Raw genomic sequence first — 19596 nt, 5'->3', positions numbered from 1 at the left:
TCATGGGAGGATTCTCCATGGCTGACTGGTGCCAGCACTTACTCCACTCATTCTCACAAGTCCTTGTGCTCCTTGCACTTCACTTAGATTCCGTTCTCTGCATGGATTCCCTTCACTCTGTTCCCAGGAGTTGCATGCAGGAAAAGAGCTCTTGTGCCTGCTGTCAGAGCATCTCACTACATCACTGGGTGTCATTTGTGGAGCAGAAGCTGCTGGAATTGGCTCAGTGGCCTGACAGAAGGCAGACTCTGAAAAGCAGTGTTGGCATATTGTGCCTAGTCCCTGCATTACTCAGAGCTGAGGCCCAGCTACACTGGTGTAAAGGGGACTTTGAAATTCAGGCCGTAGCACCCTTTAAAGAATATAAGCAGTGCTCAAACACAGGCTAGTGGGTCAGTGGGACTGGGGGGATCTTCCTGCATTCTCTGATACCCAAGAAATTCCCCAGATTTCATGTAGTATTCCTAGCCCCACCTTCTGTGTCACTGGCTTCCCTCTGGAATAAGCAGGAGTCACTTCACCAGCTGTAAGCTGCAGGTCACTTACCAGTGGGAAATGAAAGTTGCGTGGCCAGGGCAGGGTGTGAAAATGAGGTGGCCATGAAGAAGGCCAGATGCGGAGCCTGGGCAGTAAGGGTGAAATGACACTAAGGTAGAAATAATGCAAGTGAGCATGTGCAGTATTATAAGGGAAAAGAACACCGAAGAAACAGCCTGGGCTAGCTTGGGACTGCTTCTCTTGGTGCAAAGGACAAGAAAGGTTTGATAGTCAAAAATAGATAGCACAAAAGACCATATAACAGGCAGATGTCAGAAACCAACAAGGGCTGTGTCTACACGTGCCCCAAACTTCGAAATGGCCATGCAAATGGCCATTTCGAAGTTGACTAATGAAGCACTGAAATGCATATTCAGCGCTTCATTAGCATGCGGGCGGCAGCGGCGCTTCGAAATTGACGAGCCTTGCCGCCGCGCGGCACGTCCAGACGGGGCTCCTTTTCGAAAGGACGCCACCTTCTTCGAAGTCCCCTTATTCCCATGATGGGAATGGCCATTTGCATGGCCATTTCGAAGTTTGGGGCACGTGTAGACACAGCCCTTGTTGGTTTCTGACATCTGCCTGTTATATGGTCTTTTGTGCTATCTATTTTTGACTATCAAACCTTTCTTGTCCTTTGCACCAAGAGAAGCAGTCCCAAGCTAGCCCAGGCTGTTTCTTCGGTGTTCTTTTCCCTTATAATACTGCACATGCTCACTTGCATTATTTCTACCTTAGTGTCATTTCTGACCTCAGAGATATTCCCATCATGGGAATAAGGGGACTTCGAAGAAGGTGGCGTCCTTTCGAAAAGGAGCCAGTGGGAGAGGGCAGCCCCGTCTGGACGTGCCGCGCGGCGGCAAGGCTCGTCAATTTCGAAGCGCCGCTGCCGCCCGCATGCTAATGAAGCGCTGAATATGCATTTCAGTGCTTCATTAGTCAACTTCGAAATGGCCATTTGCATGGCCATTTCGAAGTTTGGGGCACGTGTAGACACAGCCAAGAAGAGCTGCTGGACAGACTGCTAGAGAGAGAGCATTTCAAAGAAAGTTCTCAGCTGACAGGTAACCAGAGAGAACCCAGCAGCAGCAAAAAGCTGACAGGGCGGAAGAGTCAATAGGTTAAGCATATCAGTTTTAATTATAGTATAGCATAAGGGTAGTTTAGTATGTGTATACAGAAAATGCATGTGTGTGTTTTAATTGTAATTTACCTGTGCAAAATGTAAAGTATAAATTTAGAACCCTTGTCACACTCTGGCCATCTGTGGTAGAATCATAGAATCACAGACCTGGGAGGGACCTCCAGAGGTCTTCGAGTCCGGCCCCCTGCTCCCAACAGGATCTACCCCAGCTAAGTCACCCTAGCCATGACTATGTCAAGCCAGGACTTAAGAACCTCCAGGGATGGCGATTCCACCCCCTCTCTTAGTAATGCATTCCAGTGTTTCACCACCCTCCTAGGGAAAGCTTTTCCCTAATGCAGGGTGAAAATTCCTCAGGCCGGCCATGGTTTGTGCTAAAGACCGCCCCCCATTCGATTCTTAATGTCTGGAGTAGGCTTATAATATACAAATGCCACTAGCACGAGTGGAAAGATACCTCACTGGGCCCCCACTCTCTTATCTCTCTCACCTCACTGGGCCCCTTCTCCCTTACCTCTCTCACAAGGCCTATAGAAGGACATCCCAGCTCAGGCAGGAAGGGTCTTGAAGTCTGAAGGGAGGAATAGCTGCCTCAGCAACTACATTCCAAGGAAGGGCCCTGCACGTGGGAACCAACTGTTAGTGCTGTTAATGATTTGTGCCTTAAATCTTCTGGATAAACCCCCCCCGGGTGCACCAGTGTGGAGGCATCACCACATCCTCCATCCTATCCTGACATGAACCGGTCATTATAGATCTGTTTTGCTTAACATGTAGAGGAAACCACCTGTACTAGAGATAAGATGCTCTATAAGCTATGGGCGGAGATACTCTGTAACCTTTTTAGATTATTGGCTTATTGTGCTCATTTCGTCTTGCTGCTAGAACCTATCCAGGCCTGGGTAACACCCATGTCATAGTTCCCCCCCACCCATCAATAATCTATATAACCAATTGTAATCTATTGTCTGGCAGCTCTTCACTGAGTCCTGGTGGACGAAGTGACACTCCACCAGCCCTGTGTGTAATAAACCCTCCTGCTTGCTTCATACATGTTGTCCAGACTTTGTTCCAACACCTAATAGCCTACCTCTACTCCTCTCCTTCTGTAACTTCAGACAATTACCCCTTGTTCTGCTGTCTGTCACCACTGAGAACAGTTTCTCTCCTTCCTTGGCCCCCCTTCATGAAGTTGAAGGCTGCTATCAAATCACCCCTCACTCTTCTTTTCTGCAAACTAAATAAGCCCAAATCCCTCAGCCTCTCTTCATAGGTCATGTGCTCCAGCCCCTAATCATTTTCATTGCCCTCCACTGAACCTGCTCCAGCACATCGACATCCTTTCTATACTTGGGGACGCAAAACTGGACACAATACTCCACATGTGGCCTCACCAGTGCTGAGTAGAGGGGAATAACTTCTCTAGGTTTGCTGGAAATGCTCCTCCTAATGCACCCCAATATGTCATTAGCCTTCTTGGCTACAAGGGCACACTGTTGACTCATAGCCAGCCTCTCATCCACAGGTCCTTTTCTGCTGCACTGCTACTTAGCCAGCTGGCCCCCAACCTGTAACAATGCTTGGCATTCTTCTGTCCCAAGTTCAGGGCTCTGCACTTCTCCTTGTTGAACTTCATCAAATTTCTTTTGGCCTAATCCTCCAATTTGTCTAGGTCACTCTGGAGCCTATCCCTACTCTCAAATATATATACTTGACCCCCGAGCTTAATGTCATCTGGAAGCTTCCTGAGGGTGCAATCCATCCCCTCATCCAGGTCATTAATAAAGATGTTGAACAGTACTGGCCCTAAAACTGATCCTTGGAGCATTTCACTTGAAACCAACCGCCAACCAGACACCGAGACATTGACTTCTACCTGTTGGGCCCATCTGTCAGGCCAGCTTTCTGTCCTTCTTACAGTCCATGTATCCAATCTATACTTCCTTAATTTATGGGCAAGAATGTATCAAAAGCTTTGCCAAAGTCAAGGTATATCACATCCTTTGACTTTCCCATGTCCACAGAGCCAGTTACCTCATCATAGAAGCTAATCAGATTAGTCAGGCACAACTTGCCATTGATGAATCGATGTGGACTACTCTTGCCATTGATGAATCGATGTGGACTACTCTTGATCATTTTCACCTCTTCCAAGTGTTCCAAAATGGATTCCTTGAGGATCCCCTCCATGATTTTCTGGGGATTGAGGTAAGGCTGACTGATCTACAGTTCCCTGGATTGTCCTTTCCTTTTTTAAAGATGGGTGCTACATTTGCCTTTTTTCAAACATCTCGGACCTCTCCTGATCTCCACAAGTGTTCAAAGATAATGGCCAAAGTCTCTGCAATGACATCTGCCAAGTCCCTCAGTACCCTTGAATGCATTAAATCCAGAGCCTTGTATTTGTGTACCACTAGCTTTTCTAGGTAGCTCTTAACCTGTTCTTGTTTTGGAAATGTGATATTGCCTGTGTCAGTCATTTTAGTGGCAGGGCATATCAGTGCCCTTTAGTGTTTTCCTTAAATGCCCTAGAACCCCATATCTCGGCAAGCGTAAAATGGGGGCGGTGATAAACAGATTATTCTAGGGATGCCCCAATCCAGTTTTCAGGGTAACACCTCTATGCCTTAGCCTAGGAAGGGCCCTGCCTATGTTACCTGACCAACCAAATTATGTTAGAATCCCATTTGCCAGCAATGACTTTTAAACTCTGCTTAAGTATGACTGTTAAACATGACAGTTCTTCCCACATAGATTTGGACTAGGACACTCTGGAATATGCCCGTCAGCAAAATGAGGGAGGGTTTGGATGAAATACTGCAAACACCAAAGCAATGCAAGAAAATACTCAGTGTTAGTTTGCTTTGCCCTTTGCCTTAATCTGCCCAAGACTGAAAGTGTTTTGTACAATGAGACAGATTTTATGGCTCAGGAGCCTGGATCCCCAGCTAAGGCTGAAGGACAGATTTCAGGTTTAACAGGACAGAAAAGTGCCAAGGATTTTTTTTCTGGTGTTTGGAATTTCAGGGAATACAGGGGTGACCAATTCTGCTCTTGATACAGTTTTAATTATTTTCCTATCATTTCTTTGCTGGGATTTGCTGTTTGTATGGAGGAAAATAAACAGAATATAGTGCAGAGTGCTCATTGTGTCAAAACATGTCTCCTCACATCATTATGCACAAAGAGCAGTCTATACTAGCCAAAGCTATGTCATCACTAATTGTCGCTTGGAACGCATTAAACTTGCAACGGTGTGGGACTGCACACAACAGCTGTCCCAAGCAGCAGTTCTACTAGCTGTTTGCAGTGTTTGGCTTATACCAGGGTGGGGCGGAGTCAGAGGGTCCTGCACCCTCACCCCCATTTCAATGCAACTCTCAGCCAGCAGGTAGAACAGAAAGGATTTATTAGTTGACAGGACACAGCATAGAATAGAACTTGTCAGCAAAGAAAACAGGAACATTTAGTAAAATCCATCCTTGGGAAAAGGGAGCTCATAGCCAGAGCCCTGGCTCTCCCACTGTACCCCAAGCCAGACTAGAGTGATCCATATCCAGCTGCCTGGCCTCACCCATCACCCAGGCTCCTCCTCTGACCTTTGTCTGACTTCCCAGGCCAAAATTGTCCCTTGTTGCATCCTGGCCTGGGCTCACGTTAGGAAGGGCATCGGCCATTGTTTATGTTCAGTTAGCTGGGCAGCTATCCTCAGTGGAAGTCACACCCCCCATTCCCATCACCACCTAATCAGTGCAGTGCTAAGGGAACCTGAGGCACACACAGGGTTACTACAGGACAGTAAAACTCACATGCACACTAGAAGGTAAATAAAATCTCCACTTCGTCACAATAGCATGAAACTTTTAGCTCAGCACTGGCTGCACCAGTGCGCTCTGCAATATTTGCATCCTTGTGTAGCTGGGAATGCACAAACATAGAACCTGTTCAGGTTCAGCTTGTCCTCCCAGCTCCACTCCATCATGCACACTGAAACACAGAACTGGAAAAAGGTCTGTCTCACTTGTATGTCAGTATTGTTAAAAAGAAATTAAGAGTTACAAGAATGGGCTTAGTTTAGTCTTTAGGAAATGTTTATAGGGTGCTGAATATATTATCCCACTTATAATAATCTGTATTGGAGGTTATAAAGTAATAAAATGTTTGTTCTGTAACTAGAAAGGCACTTGCAATGAAACTGAGATGCCTCTATCCACATCAGGAGAGAAGCACTTCCAAAGCCTGAAATACTAGTATACCACAAGAGGTATCATTTCCTGCCCAGCTAAAGAAGGTCTAAAGACAATCAACAAGCCACTGCGGTACATCTGTGGGCAAAAGATTTGATTGTTCCTCCTACCTCCACAAAGAGGTGACATGCACAAATATTTGTCCAATCATTTAGAACTCAGGGACAAAGGAAATAAATATTCTGTTGGGCTGTGAGGGACAAAGATTCCTAAACATAAGAAAGACCCCCAGCTGGGCTATCCATAAAGGACATAGAAAACTTGCATATTACAGTAGCTATCATCATCTTTTTGAACCTACAGCTGTTTTATTTTATGTATATATTTACCTACTTTAACTTTGTATAGAACTTATTTCTGTTAATAAATCTTTAGTTAGTTTATAAAGTATTGATTACAAACATTGTCTTTGGTGAGAAATCTAGAACCCACTTGACCTGGGGTAAGTGGCAGATAATTTGGGACAGGAACTAACCTGAATATTATTGTGATTTTTGGTGTAAAGGACCATCAATCACAGAGGCAGGCTTGGCTGCGTGACAAAAGGAGCATGCAGATCTAAGGGGCATGGAGGTCTGTGACTCCACATTAATGCTGTTATCGTGCTTACGGACTTCACCCTTGTATCTCGGTCGATAAAATCTAAGTACAGAACATACAATCAGAATGGGTTTTGTACCTTGTTTCTCAACAGACAGCTCAGAAATTAGCACTCCCATTTTGGAGCCACTCCAGACAGCATCACAACTGGTACAACAACAATTTCAAGTCTTGCTGGGTGGTGACAGCCAAGATGGGTCTCATGAAAACAGAGCTGCTACATCGACATGCCAGCTGCCACCAGGACAAGCAAGGCAGGCAACTGTTTCATACAGCCCATATCATTACAATGGTTTGCTCACTTAGTGTAGGCACAGCACTCATATACGCATGGCCTACCAATGCTAGGTTATAATGTACTGGAAACACTGCTCTGTCTTTATGCATTCTCAGTGTGATCACATCAAACCATCTGTGATCTCTTGACTTTCAAGAGCTAGCGTGCATGCAAATGGGCTTCCTTGTAAGAAACAAAGGTGTAGTCTATAGTGTTAAGGGTTTCATTTTCTCACCCATTACGTCAGTAAGACTCTTTGTGGGCATCGACTGGAAAGTGACAGAGCAAACAGGACCAGGAGGGATGCTGCCCAAGTCACAGAACATTAGAACTGGAAGGAACCTCGAGAGATTATTGAGTCCAGTCCCCTGCCCTCACAGCAGAACCAAGCACCATTTAGATAAGTGGTTCCCAACCTTTTCACTAGTGCAGGCCCCCAATCACCCCACACCAAACTGTTTGAGAACCCCCATCAAATCCAATTCTAGCTGCTATGTACACTTCATTAAATGAAAAAGGAAACCACAAGATAGATTTTCGAACAGCAAAATATTATTGGAAGATATTTAATTTAAAAATAAGAATTGATTGTAACTTTGCAATTTATTTAAATCTTATTTTCTACGATAATTTGTATTTATCCTTTTTTTCCCCACAGACCCCCCTGCAATACTCTCATAGACTCGCATGGGCCCCAGGTTGGGAACCACAGATCTAGATCATCCTGGCCAGATTATTTTCTAACCCTGCCCCCCTTTAAATATCTCCAATGATGGAGATTCCACAACCTCACTAGGCAATTTATTCCATTGCTTAACCACCCTGACAGTTAGAAAGTTTTCCTAATATCCAACCTAAACCCCCCTTGCTGCAATTTAATCCCATTGCTTCTTGTCCTATTCTCAGAGGTTAGGAAGAATAATTTTTCTTCCTCCTCCTTGTAACAACCTTTTAGGTACTTGAAAACTGCTATCGTGTCCCCTCTCAGACTTCTCTTTTCCCAAATAAATAAACCCAATTCTTCTTTCCTCATAGGTCAGGTTTTCTTGACCTTTAATCATTTTTATTGCTCCTCTCTGCACCTTCTCTAATTTCTCTACATCTTTCTTGAAATTTGGTGCCCAGACTTTCAAGAAACAAACTGTTCATGCAGCAGCCAGATGTGGGGGATGCTTGGGCAATATAGGATCAGGGAGCTTCTGTGTCAAGATGGGGTGGGTAGGAGAGGAGCTATCGTTAGTGGTAACTCCAGACATTGTATTCACAACAAACCCTGTAATTATGGTACTCAAGGTTACTCCAGGTAGGAGTGGGTGCGAGCAGCAGCCTCGGTGCTGGCAGCTAAGCAGAGCAGGGCAAGAACCTGTTCCTTTACTTAGCTCAAGACTGTGACGGGTTTGTACAAGAGGAGAAAACTGGGTGGCTGTGGCTATTCACCCCCTGAAATGAAAATGTTTGTTCTAAAACATCTAACACGGATTCTCAGGAAATGCAGAGCTGGCAGCTGTTCCACTGAATGGGTAGTTGTAGGATTTCCCTACCTTGACAGCATGAACAGCAGATGGAGAACGCATTTCTCAGGGGCATGAGGCCCTCTTGAGAGGCCATGGCTGGGTGAGCAGGGGGCACCTCTGCTGTCCTCCTGACGGGTGGCTTGGTCATTCCTCATTGGTCCTGCAGCAGACGCTACACACCACATGGTACTTAGCAAGCAATGGCCCCCTTGCAGTGGGAATGTTTACCTATCACGCAGGATGCCCTTGCCAGCCCAGTGGCTAGCGCTCTGCACACTGGATTTGAGCTCTCCCGCATCTAACAGGCTGCACCCAAGCAAAGATGGGAGGAACCCTACCCCAGCCAATGCTAAATCCATTGAGCTCATCTGAAGCCTAACAGTATCCAAACAGGTTCCGTTTTCACTTCAGGTGCGCAGCCACTCTGCTTTAGTGGCAACACCTGTATCCCCAAGTTGCATTCTCTGCACTAGGCACATCCCCCAGATACTTTCCTGGGTTGTGCTCCCATCCACAGATGCATTTCCACCACATGCTCCCTGCACCAGGACCCTCCTCATGGAGATCATGGACCTTCCATTTCCCCTTCCAAAATGGGAACACAGAATCCTCCTGGACTGACTCCACTGACAAACAGGAACATGCTACATCTGTCAATAACCCCTGTCACCCCAGAGTCAGCTTGCCATCTGAGCTATGGATTTGATTGATCTAGGCTTGGTTCCTTCTTGCTTCCCCCCCTGCTTATGGTAGTTATTTAATGCGCAGTAGACGACGACCCACTGCCCAGATTTTGTTGTGAGTCCAGGTGAAGTGACTTCAGTTTTTACAGGTGGGTCTTCTGGGGTGGGACGAGGACCAGGGTGCACATGGGAAGCAAAGTGTCACTCTTCGCTGGCTGATGCTTGGAGGAGCTGGTGAATTTCCTGGAAGGAAGGGCGGTCTTTTGTGTCTCGTCTCCAGCAGCTGAGCATTAGCTTATAGACTGGATCTGGGCAGAGAGCAGGCTGGGGGAGGTACATCTTCAAAACAAGACAGACATTAAAAAAGCAAAAAGAGTTAGTGACAGCCTGGAAGAAGAGCAAATCACCCCAGGGAACTCAATTCATGTTATAGAGGGGTCAGTGTCCCATTGTAGTAAAGGAAATACAAAGGTCCCAGAGTTACTGTGAACTGCATAATGTGTTGGGCTACAGAAATGGGACATTGGATACAGAGGTTTCTTGCATCTCATTATATAGCTAATTACTATGATCTTCTGAACACTGGGAGCAGTCGGGATCATACTAGGACTCAACACTGCGCAATGCAGAGTGCTCTGACCAGAGTTCCCTCTAATTTTTTCCATCCATAAGCTGAATGAATTTTGTTATGTGCACTGAGGCATGTGCAGATGTACACTACAGCAGAAACCTAGGCAGCCGGCTGTGGGCGCTCTGCTAATCAGCTGTGGAGCACCTGAATCTCTACTAGGTGGCCGCCCAAGTGCTCAGCTTCCAGGGAAAACTGGTTCTGATCCAATGTACCAAAGTGCCTCGAGCACAAAGCACAAGCTACTGAAAGCTGCTATGGTGCAGTGGCGATGCAGCTTTTTGCTCCTAGACTCTTTACTTGCTGGCTCACGCTCTAGGTCAGGCTGAGTCTGGGCTCCCAGTGCTGCAGGAGAAGGTCACACCCAATGAAAAGGTTTGCATAGGAATTAAAAAAAAACAAAACAACGAAAGCAACTTTGCAAATGGAGCTGTAACGGAGACTTGGTAGCAAAGGCAGAACCTCCTATCCCATTACAATTTTGAATCTGATACACTAACACCACAACCCTCCTCTCCTCAATGCTAACTTCACCAAATCTTACCCCAGCTGCCTGAAATTAGTCTAAGATGCATGGAGCTGTGGCAGCAAAGAAAGCTTGTCAGAAAACAGAATTTCCATTCTGTGGGAAATTCCAACATTGCTTATTCATTTTCTCTCCAGATGGGAATGAAAGTCTAAATTTTCCACCCAATGGAAGGTCAAAATTTTTTTCCATTCAGAAACATCAAAATGATTTATTAAAATGCAATAACTTTACCATGCAGAATGTCAAAACAACACTTGATATATTCTATTGAATGGTAAAGGGAGATGGAGTTCTCCCTTCATCTTCCCTGCATGGAGAGGGTGGGATGGGCTGGATCAAGCCTCAGAAACTTCTCTGGCTGCAGGAAGCTTTGCACAGCATGGTAGAAGGAGTAGTTGTGGGAGAGGGTGTTCCCCAGGTGCCTGGAGGTTGGAGAGACAGGGGGAGCAACTCCCCATACAATGATCCCTCCTCCACACCCATGTACCTGGAGACCCCACACCCAGCCCCTCACAAACCCCCACCCCACCAAGCCTCAACTCCCCTACATCAGGAGCACCTCATTCCTGGACCTCCACTCTACTGAGCCCTAACCAGCTGCACCCTGTCCCTCCCACCAAATCCCACTCTGCCCCGAGTCCTAACCACCTTCATATCACCTTCCTCGCAGAGTCCCATTCCCCTGCACCCAGAACCCCTCACCAAACCCTTGACACCCAGATTGTGTCACACACAACCCTGGCAATCAGGGGAATTCTGCATTAAAAGTTAATATGCAAAGTTCTGCATATTTGAATTGTCAAAACAGAAACACAACAATAACGTAATCATACCCTTTTCAATTATTTTAGAAATGTATTTCAGAATACTTGTTACCAAGTAACAGAAAAAGGCGTGATTATTTGTGTTATATTGAGAAATAAAAATGTAAAATTTTGTAGAATTTTAAAACTGTGTGCACAGAATATTTCAATTTTTGGCACAGAGTAATCCCCCCACCCCCGAATTCACTCGGGAGTAGCATATGCAGCTCAGCCTAAGGGATCTGATGGAGGGGAGCTGCCAAATTTGTCTAAGAAATTGTGCTCTTGATTCTGAAAGTCACCAATGACCAAACCCTGCACATGCTGGAAGAAAGGTGACCAGGTGTCCAGATTTTACAGGGACTGTCCTGATGTTAGGAGCTTTGTCCTGTACCATGCCCTCCACCTTCACCCTGGATAGCTGGTCACCCCAGCTGAAATGGTCACACTTCCTCTACGTTCCTGGACACACAAAGAAACAAGGTGCACAGAGGGCTCACAGAACTGCAGGAATCTTTGCTGGGCATTTCGATACTTTCCTTTGTCACCTTTAAAATGACACCAACCTGGACGCTGAATTTTCAGCCTAACACTCTTTCTGTTTACATTCAAAATTAGAAGTTTATGCAACTTTTCGTTGGAAGGTTTTGATGGAGACTGACCTTTCAAGCTTAAATTTATCCTTAACCACACCTTTGTGCAGGCTGGTTCTGTTAAATGAGTACCTGCCCACCCAACCCTGCGTCAGTTATTTTCCATACCTTCCTCCGATGCACTTCCCCACCATTGTCCCTACCTGCCGTCCCTGATCCCTGAAGAATTCTCCAGTATTTTCAATGACCTGTTCATCTGACAGCTGGGAGTATGGCTGCTCTCGGCAAAACGTGAAGGTCTCCCATAGGGTCACCCCAAAAGCCCAGACATCACTGGCTGTAGTGAATTTGCCCTATGGGAAAAAAAATAGGAATAGGAAGCTCAGGATCCCAGATGCATGCATGTGGGTGAGTCTTGCTACAGACAAAACACCCCACAGAAGACAGCCAGCTGTATTGCTCGCACAGCAGCTCAAACAGGCAAAGTACCACTGAAGTGCTGTAATTACCAAGCTAGGCCTGAAGCTGCACCCGCTTACTGACAACACAAACCACAGCACAGCAGCACGCCAGGCGAAGAGACTGCACAGATCACCCACAGGGACCCCAGCATGCCCCTCTCCTTTTACAAAGGGAAATTACACCTGCAGCCCAGATTCCCTCTTGCCTGCCCCTCACTGCAGCATCTCCCTGCTAGCATTGCTCAGATGTCACTCGAGCACAGCAGCAATGGAGCAGGTGCCCCGGACTACACACATGAAAATGGAGCTCCAATTCCACCCTGCCCCTGGATCAGTCACAGGAGACGGCTGCAGGCAGGGGGCACTGAAGAAATTCCCACCATCACCCAGTGCTAAAGGGAAGGGCCAGCTCCCCGCAAGCTCTCTCATTGTTCTTCTGGCAGTTGCAACATCTCCACTTACCAATAAAATGCTCTCCCAGGACATCCAGCGAATAGGGAGCACTGCCCGCCCCTGGATTCGGTAGTAGTCTCCACTATACAGGTTCCGGCTCATACCAAAATCCGCGATCTTGATGGTGTAGTTCTTACCCACCAAGCAGTTACGTGTGGCCAGGTCCCGATGCACAAAATTCAGCGAGGACAGGTACTTCATGCCAGAGGCAATCTGAATGGCCATGAACTTCAGGTCAGAGTAGCTGTAGGGACAGGAAAGGTCAATGGAGGGGTGAGGCCGCTGAGTAGGCTGTGAGCCAACTGGGGACCACGTCACCAAACCCAGAGCAGCTGGACCCCTCAGAAGCTCACCATAGCCTGCCCGTGTACAATGCAAACCCTGCACACCAACAGCAGGAGGTGCTCCCGGGGTGACAGCTGGATGGCTCATGGGGAGCAGGCCCTGGAAGCAGCACCCCTCCAGCAAGTCACTAGCTGGGCCATAAGGAAGGGTAGAGTGGCCTGGAGAGAATCCCACAGGGCAGCAGCTCCTGCCCGTCCAAGCCCCAGCTGCCCAAAGAGCTGACACCATCCCAGAACAACAGGGCAGCAGCACCAGATGCTGGAGGTGCCAGGAGGAGCCCAACGAATGACCATGAAATAGCCATTTCCTTCTGCTGCTGCTCCCATCGTCGTTAGCTTCTCATGTTTAGTTCACCTTATCGCCCCACCACTCTCCTGACCTCCACCCCGCCCCAGCCCACCCGACCCCTCTCCTGTTCTTATTCCCCCGCAGCCCCTCCCCTCTGCCCCATCCCCAGCTTTTCTTACCTCCATCCGCACACCCCTGCTCTCCTACCCCCTCGCTGCCCCCACCTGTCCTCCCTTTCCACACCCAGACACTCTCTGTCCCCCATTCTCACAACCCGACTGCAGCGCTTGTGACCCCTGCCCCGACTTGCTCTGCCTCCCCCTGGTGTCACCGCCCCTCCTGATCCCCATACGATGCCCCACAGACTCCTGCCCTTGGGGGCCCTGTGCAGGAGCAGAGCAGCTACCTGACGATGGGGGCATTGCCGTGGACGGGGTGCTGAGGCTCGTGACGGGACAGGAACTGGTTGAGGTCTCCATTCTCCATGTACTCTGTGATCATGCAGAGAGGGTCATCAGTGATGCACACTGCCAGCAGCCGGATGATATTGGGGTCCTTGAGCCGAGACATAATCTTGATCTCCTTCAGGAAGTCATTCCTGTCAGAAACAAAACCACGTGGAGACGCATGGGCAGCGCCACACGCAGGCAGACATGCTGGATATGCAGGGCTGGACAGACAGAGCAGGGCGGGGCACTGGAGTTAATGAAACAATGGACGGGGGTGGAGAGGGAAGGCCCCCAGAGAGCCACACGTGCAGCAAAGCACACCAGCTCTAGAGGCAGATGTTGACAGGAAGATACTGCTGTGCCTTTGCCAGGTGGGGCCAGGCTCAGGCCCGGGCAGGTCCATCTGGCGCTGCAATCGGTATTGCGCAGTCAGGGACCGTCCCATGCAGACAGGTTATTCCCAGAATGTGCCAATGGCCCAGGGCAGAGGTGTGACACAGGCACCATGGCTCTGACCCCACAAGACAGCTCTCTGGGACTGCAGCCCTCTCTCTGGTCCTGGTTCCTGCTTCGCTCCCTGGGAATTTCACCCAGGAAACCCCTTAAGTCCTGGCTGCTCCCCACAGTGCCTGAAAGGTGACCTGGCCATTGCTCCCCATCTCTACCGCTCAGGCAGCCGCTCTGCAACTCAGCAGAAGCTCTGTAAGGCTTGGTTGAGAGCACTTTGACCACCACAGCCGCTGCTGGACAGGTTCTGCTGGGTCCCACCAGGAAAGTGAAGAGTCACTCACAGGGATTCATGGGCAGGTCATGGGCAACAGATAAAAATTCACAGCCTGAGACCTGTCTGTGGCTTTACCAGAAATACCCCTGACCAAAGCTCCACTCCTAGGCATTGAGGGCTACAGCGGGGTGCTCCAGTGCTGGGGGCTGACTACTCTCTAACCACCTCCGGGTGTCCCAGTATAGCTGCTGCTTTGGCAGTCCCCAGAGCACCCCCAGAACTACTGCTTGGGCAGTCCCCAGAACCAGCTGCCTGGGGCCTCGTAAGCAGCAGCTGATGCAGCTGGTTCCGGGGTGGCCCCGAAGACCACACTGAGCACACACTGGCTGCCTGAGCTTGGCTGCTGTGAATATGTTCCCCAAGCACCCACATGATCCACTCACTGCACAAGGGAGGTGACTGGGCCCACAAGCCCATCCAGGCCCTTGCAACAAAAGGGACACAGATGGGAAGGAGAGAGGTTTGCCTCATTAAAGGGGCAGAGCTCAGGTTACGTGGGTGCCTTAACTGGGCATGTCCAAATGTTTGGGGGCTTCTGAAGTTTAACTCGCACTGCAAGTCTCCTGAGCTTTCAGTGAAAACATCTCTTCATCTGATTTCATTAACTACAACATTCTTGTGAGCGTTTTGCCTCCTGACCCCTGGTCTCACTCCTGCGTTCCCAGTGTTTTGCTCTAGGTCAGACACACATGCACACAGCAGGGACTCACACTGCAAGATCCCAGATGCTTGCCTGTTACTTGTAATGCACACTTGTAGCTGTCTTGAACTACATGGCTTTCCCTGTGCTGCAAGCCATGACTACCAGCAACAATGGGGACAAAACTCAGGTTTGCCTGCTCTAAATGCACAGACCCCAGCCACTGGAGCTAAAGGAGAGTATCCATTTGCAGTCTAAGGCCTATGATACAGGTCTCACTGCAAACTGAGAAGCTCTGATTCCAAAGCAGAAGCAGTGTTGGCAACTGCACACCAGTCAGTTAATTTTTAAATAGTAACAGAGAGGAAGCCGTGCTAGTCTATACACTATCAAAACACACCTTGAGGTCATTGACAGAATGCTCCATTCCATTAATTAATTAATTATTTAATTAATTAATTAAAAATTAATTAATTTTAATGGAATGGGACATTCTGTCAATGACCTCAAGGTGTGTGTGTTAATGAAGAGATATTATCGCTCCTTTTTAGAAAGAGAAGTGGACAAACTGACATTTATATTCAAATTCGGAACATTAACACATGGTTTAAATCGTGATGGGAACTTTCTGAGTCACTATAGGGGCTCGTCTGCATAATTGACTCAATCTAATTCTTGATCTTCCCCCCCACCCCTCCACTCTCTGATTTGCTCACCTTGATTATCTTTTTCCGATTTGTCCTCCTTGCTTACTGTTTTTGGTTCTCTGGGACTTAAATATTGAGTCTGTTCTGGTCTGGCTATGGTCTGAAGAAGTGGGTCTGTCCCACGAAAGCTCCTCACCTAATAAACTATTTTGCTAGTCTTTAAAGTGCTACTTGACTGCTTTTTGTTTTAATTTTTAAATGTTCCTCTCCTTCCCAGGCAGTTGACTAGCTCCTCTTTGGTGCATATGCTAAACCCAATAGTATTATTCAATGCAAAATGCAGGACTTGCCGTAGTGAATGAGGTCACTGGCCCAATGAGACTAGACCTCTACCAGATGGGGACGGGGGAAGAGGGAGAAGGCAGTGCAGCCCATTCAGAGATGCACCTTTCTCCGTGGCCAGCAATGGCCACAGGTCACTCAGATCCCTCTTCCCATGACTTGAAGGAGGGGACTGTGAACTGCCCACCCAGAGCTTGGCCCAACCTGACCAGCAGGTGCTGTTTGGCACGGAGAGTGGAGCTGTCGCTGAGGGTGGCAGGGTTCTTGGCAGAAGCCCAGTCGGGTGGACTGAACATATGCATCATTTTAAAAATGAAACCTGCAAATGCTGGTGCAGGAGCAGCTAGGAAACAGCAGAGATGGGGGACCAGATTCAAGAGCTGGGTGTGGAGAGGCAAGGGGGAAACCAGCCAGCAGCAGGTGAAACATGAAGGCTTGTTATTCATACCCACATAATGAAAGGCTGCTCAGTTACACCCGCCCACAATGAGGACACATGCAAACAATCCCATCTCTGGCTTCTCCTGACTCCTCAATACATTCTCCTAATGCTGGTTTTGAATGGCATCACCTAGGGTTTTAAATAAGGAATAGCACTCCATACGCCACAAGTGTTTGGCCCCACCAAAAAGGCCTGCGCCACGCAAGGGGAACATTCCAAACAGCGCCCTTCCTGCTTCCACTGCGTCTCTTGCTAAATGAGGTACCAGTGACATTTCAAAAGGGCAAACAGGAGACTTGAGTTGCTTTTGAAAGGGGGCCTCTGCCCTGTATTTCTGTGGATGAAGCACATGCTCCCAGTACATACTGAGTCAAACACCGTGTTGAAGCACAAGACTTCTCTGTGTTTAGGCGGCTAACATTCAGCTTTATTGAATTCAATAAGGCAACAGATGAGCCAAACTGGACACTAGTAAAACCAGGTCCAGCAAGGCTGCTTGATGCAGCTAACTCTAGTATTTTATACCCTTACACAAACAAAGCCCAGTGTCAGAGGCAATTAGTTAGAGAATCGTAAATCACTTAAAGAGAAACGGTTATCAGCAAAGAGAAACAGGTACTAGGGAGTTGGAGCCTTGACTCCAAACAGTTCATTAACGCACTCCATAGAGCTCATCCTTCCTGCTATTCCCAAACAGGTCAAGGAAAGGACAGGCTCTTGTGTGCATGCAGAAGTAATGGATGTGAAATGGCTTCTTATACAAGATGGTTTCCACAACCGCCTGACCCCAATACCTGGCATTTTTGTTGGCATCTGCTCGCAGCATTTTCACAGCCACCAGGACAGGCTGGTCGGAACTGATATCCAAAGCAAAATCTTGGTCCATGAACTTTTCCATTCCCTCCACTTCGCAGAGATGAACCTAGCAGGAGACAACAGGGAGTGTTCACCTTCACCATCTAGTTCTCTCAGACCTGGCACTTCTTTGGGGGATCACATCAGAGCAAATCAGGCTTACACTCAAACATGAGCGACATCAGACTCACAAAAATTCTCTCAGCCCAGTCACCTCAGTTTTGATCATTCCCACAGCTCCTTTGCCAGCCCTAGGTTGTAACCGAAACAATACCTGCCAGAGTCACTGTTTGGTTTTGTTTTACTTCTCTCCAAGCTCCTGTGGACTCACTCAGGGCATTCCCTATGCTCAGGAAAACCAGAGCCTTGGCCAAGTGCTCTGAGGACAGCTGCGATATCTGCAAGAAAAGGCCATTCAGCCTTCTGTCCAGAAAGCAGAAAATGTCAGGCTGACCACTGCTGCTACCTGACCCTCAGAATGCAGCCACAAAGCTAATATGACCCACAAGTTGTAAATTGGGGTAAGAGATGGTGGGCATGGAGCTGAGCCAAGGCACCACTGCATATGACAGCCATATAGACCTTTTCGGGGACCTGGCTGTGAAAGAGCAGTGCCACCTTTCTCTGCAGACTTGCTCCCTAGGAGAATTACATTCTGTCTGCACTTCTCCTTGTAGAACCACAACACATTTCTTTTGGGCCAATCTTCCAATTGGCCGAGGTCCCTCCGGATCCTCCCCCTACCTTCCAGCAAATCTACCTCTCCCTCTAGTTTAGTGTCATTCGCATACTTGCAGAGGGTGTAATCCATCCCCTCGTCTAGATCATTAATGAAGAAGTTGAACAATTCTGGGCCTGTTTGATATCAGCAACCAAATGGACACCAAGCAGTTGATCATTACCCTTTGAGCCCAACAGTCTAGCCAGCTTTCTATCCACCTTATAGTGCATTCAGCCACACCATGCTTCCTGAAGCTTTCTGGCAAGAATACTGTGGGAGACGGTATCAAAAGATTTGCTAGTCAAGTTATATCACCTCCACTGCTTTCCTCAGACCCACAGAGCCAGTTCTCTCATCAGAGACAGCAATGAGGTTGGTCAGACAGGACCTGCTCTTGGTGAATCAATGCTGACTGTTCTTGATCACCTGTCTCACCTCCAAGTGTTTCAAAACAGATTCCTGGAGGACATGCTCCCTGATTTTCCCAGGGACTGAGGTGAGGCTGTAGTTCCCTGGATTCTCCTTCTTCCCCTTGTAAAGACACACACTACACTTGCCTTTTACCAACAGTCTAGGACCCCTCCCGCCACCCCAATCACCATGAGTTTTCAAAGATAACGGCCAATGGCTCTACAATCACATCAGCCAACTTCTTCAGCACCTCGGATATAGTAGATATAGCCCTGTGGACTTGTGCATGTCCAGCTTTCTAACTATTCCTTAGCCTGTTCTTTTCCCATTGTGGGGGCATGTAAGCAGCACGTGGCTCCCAAGGGGGATTCATTCCCATCCTAAACCTCTCCCACAAACACTTTGGAGCAACACCGGTTTTTAGACATGGTCATAACCCTTCAGATAGCCAAGCCAGACACAAAATTAAAGGAACACAAGACTGCCTTCCAAGTGAGGCCCCTGGAATTGCTCTACCTCAGGCTGGGTCTGAAGAGATGTATTCTAGTTTCCAGCAAAACCCAGGGCTGCTCTGTGCCAGATCAGGACAAAGCCCCACCAAAGTCTCCTGCTACCAAAGTATTACCAGAAGTACAGACAAATTACGAGCATTCACTGAAACGTGGAGTTTCAGTCCCTTGGGAAATTCCAACATTTCAAAGTTTACTTTCGTCCCGATTCAGGAAAAAGTCAGAATTTTGAAATATTCTGAAACATCAAAAGAGCTCTGTAGTACAACAGGGTTTCTGAGGACAGCTAGAGAAATCAATCCAGGGTATCTTTGCTTAAAACCGGGCCACTTACAGCCCCAGGCTGGGATTTCCTTCTCACTAAGGCAAATCTAATCAGTTCAGTCAGTTTCCCCTCTCCCCTCGACTTGTACAGAAATTCGAGTTTTGCAGGAAAGCAACCCCCTGCGTAACTTCAAGGTTTACTTATAAGTAGCACACACAGATTCAGGATATCCTCAGATTTCGTTAGACACATCACATGCCCCCCCACGCCCCAGCACACTGTTTGGGGTCAATAGATACAATAAACACATAAAATGGCTTCCACACCCAATATAAAAATCCAGTCATGTGACACTCCCTCTAGCAAAATTGTTGCAGGAAAGGAGACCAGTAACATTACTGAATGCAACTCAGGGCTCTCCCATGTTTG

General features: G+C 47.8%; 1 protein-coding gene across 2 annotated transcripts in view; it reads right to left on the bottom strand.

Moving 5' to 3' along the window:
• Positions 1–5073: 5073 nt before the first annotated feature.
• DDR2 (discoidin domain receptor tyrosine kinase 2) overlaps positions 5074–19596 on the bottom strand; it is a 70586-nt gene continuing 56063 nt past the window's right edge. For both annotated transcript variants that reach the window (XM_075002581.1, XM_075002582.1), the window contains exons 13-17: positions 17201–17328; positions 13509–13700; positions 12479–12713; positions 11759–11908; positions 5074–9341 (exon numbers count right to left, since the gene is read on the bottom strand). In XM_075002581.1, the coding sequence (XP_074858682.1) occupies positions 9204–9341; positions 11759–11908; positions 12479–12713; positions 13509–13700; positions 17201–17328 (843 nt within the window). In that variant the 3' untranslated portion in view covers positions 5074–9203. The remainder of the gene's footprint in view (positions 9342–11758; positions 11909–12478; positions 12714–13508; positions 13701–17200; positions 17329–19596) is intronic.

Source organism: Carettochelys insculpta, chromosome 9 (assembly GCF_033958435.1).
Source record: "Carettochelys insculpta isolate YL-2023 chromosome 9, ASM3395843v1, whole genome shotgun sequence".
NCBI lineage: Eukaryota > Metazoa > Chordata > Testudines > Carettochelyidae > Carettochelys > Carettochelys insculpta.
The sequence above is the reverse complement of the archived record's forward strand: the minus strand, read 5'-3'. Positions and strand labels throughout refer to the sequence as shown.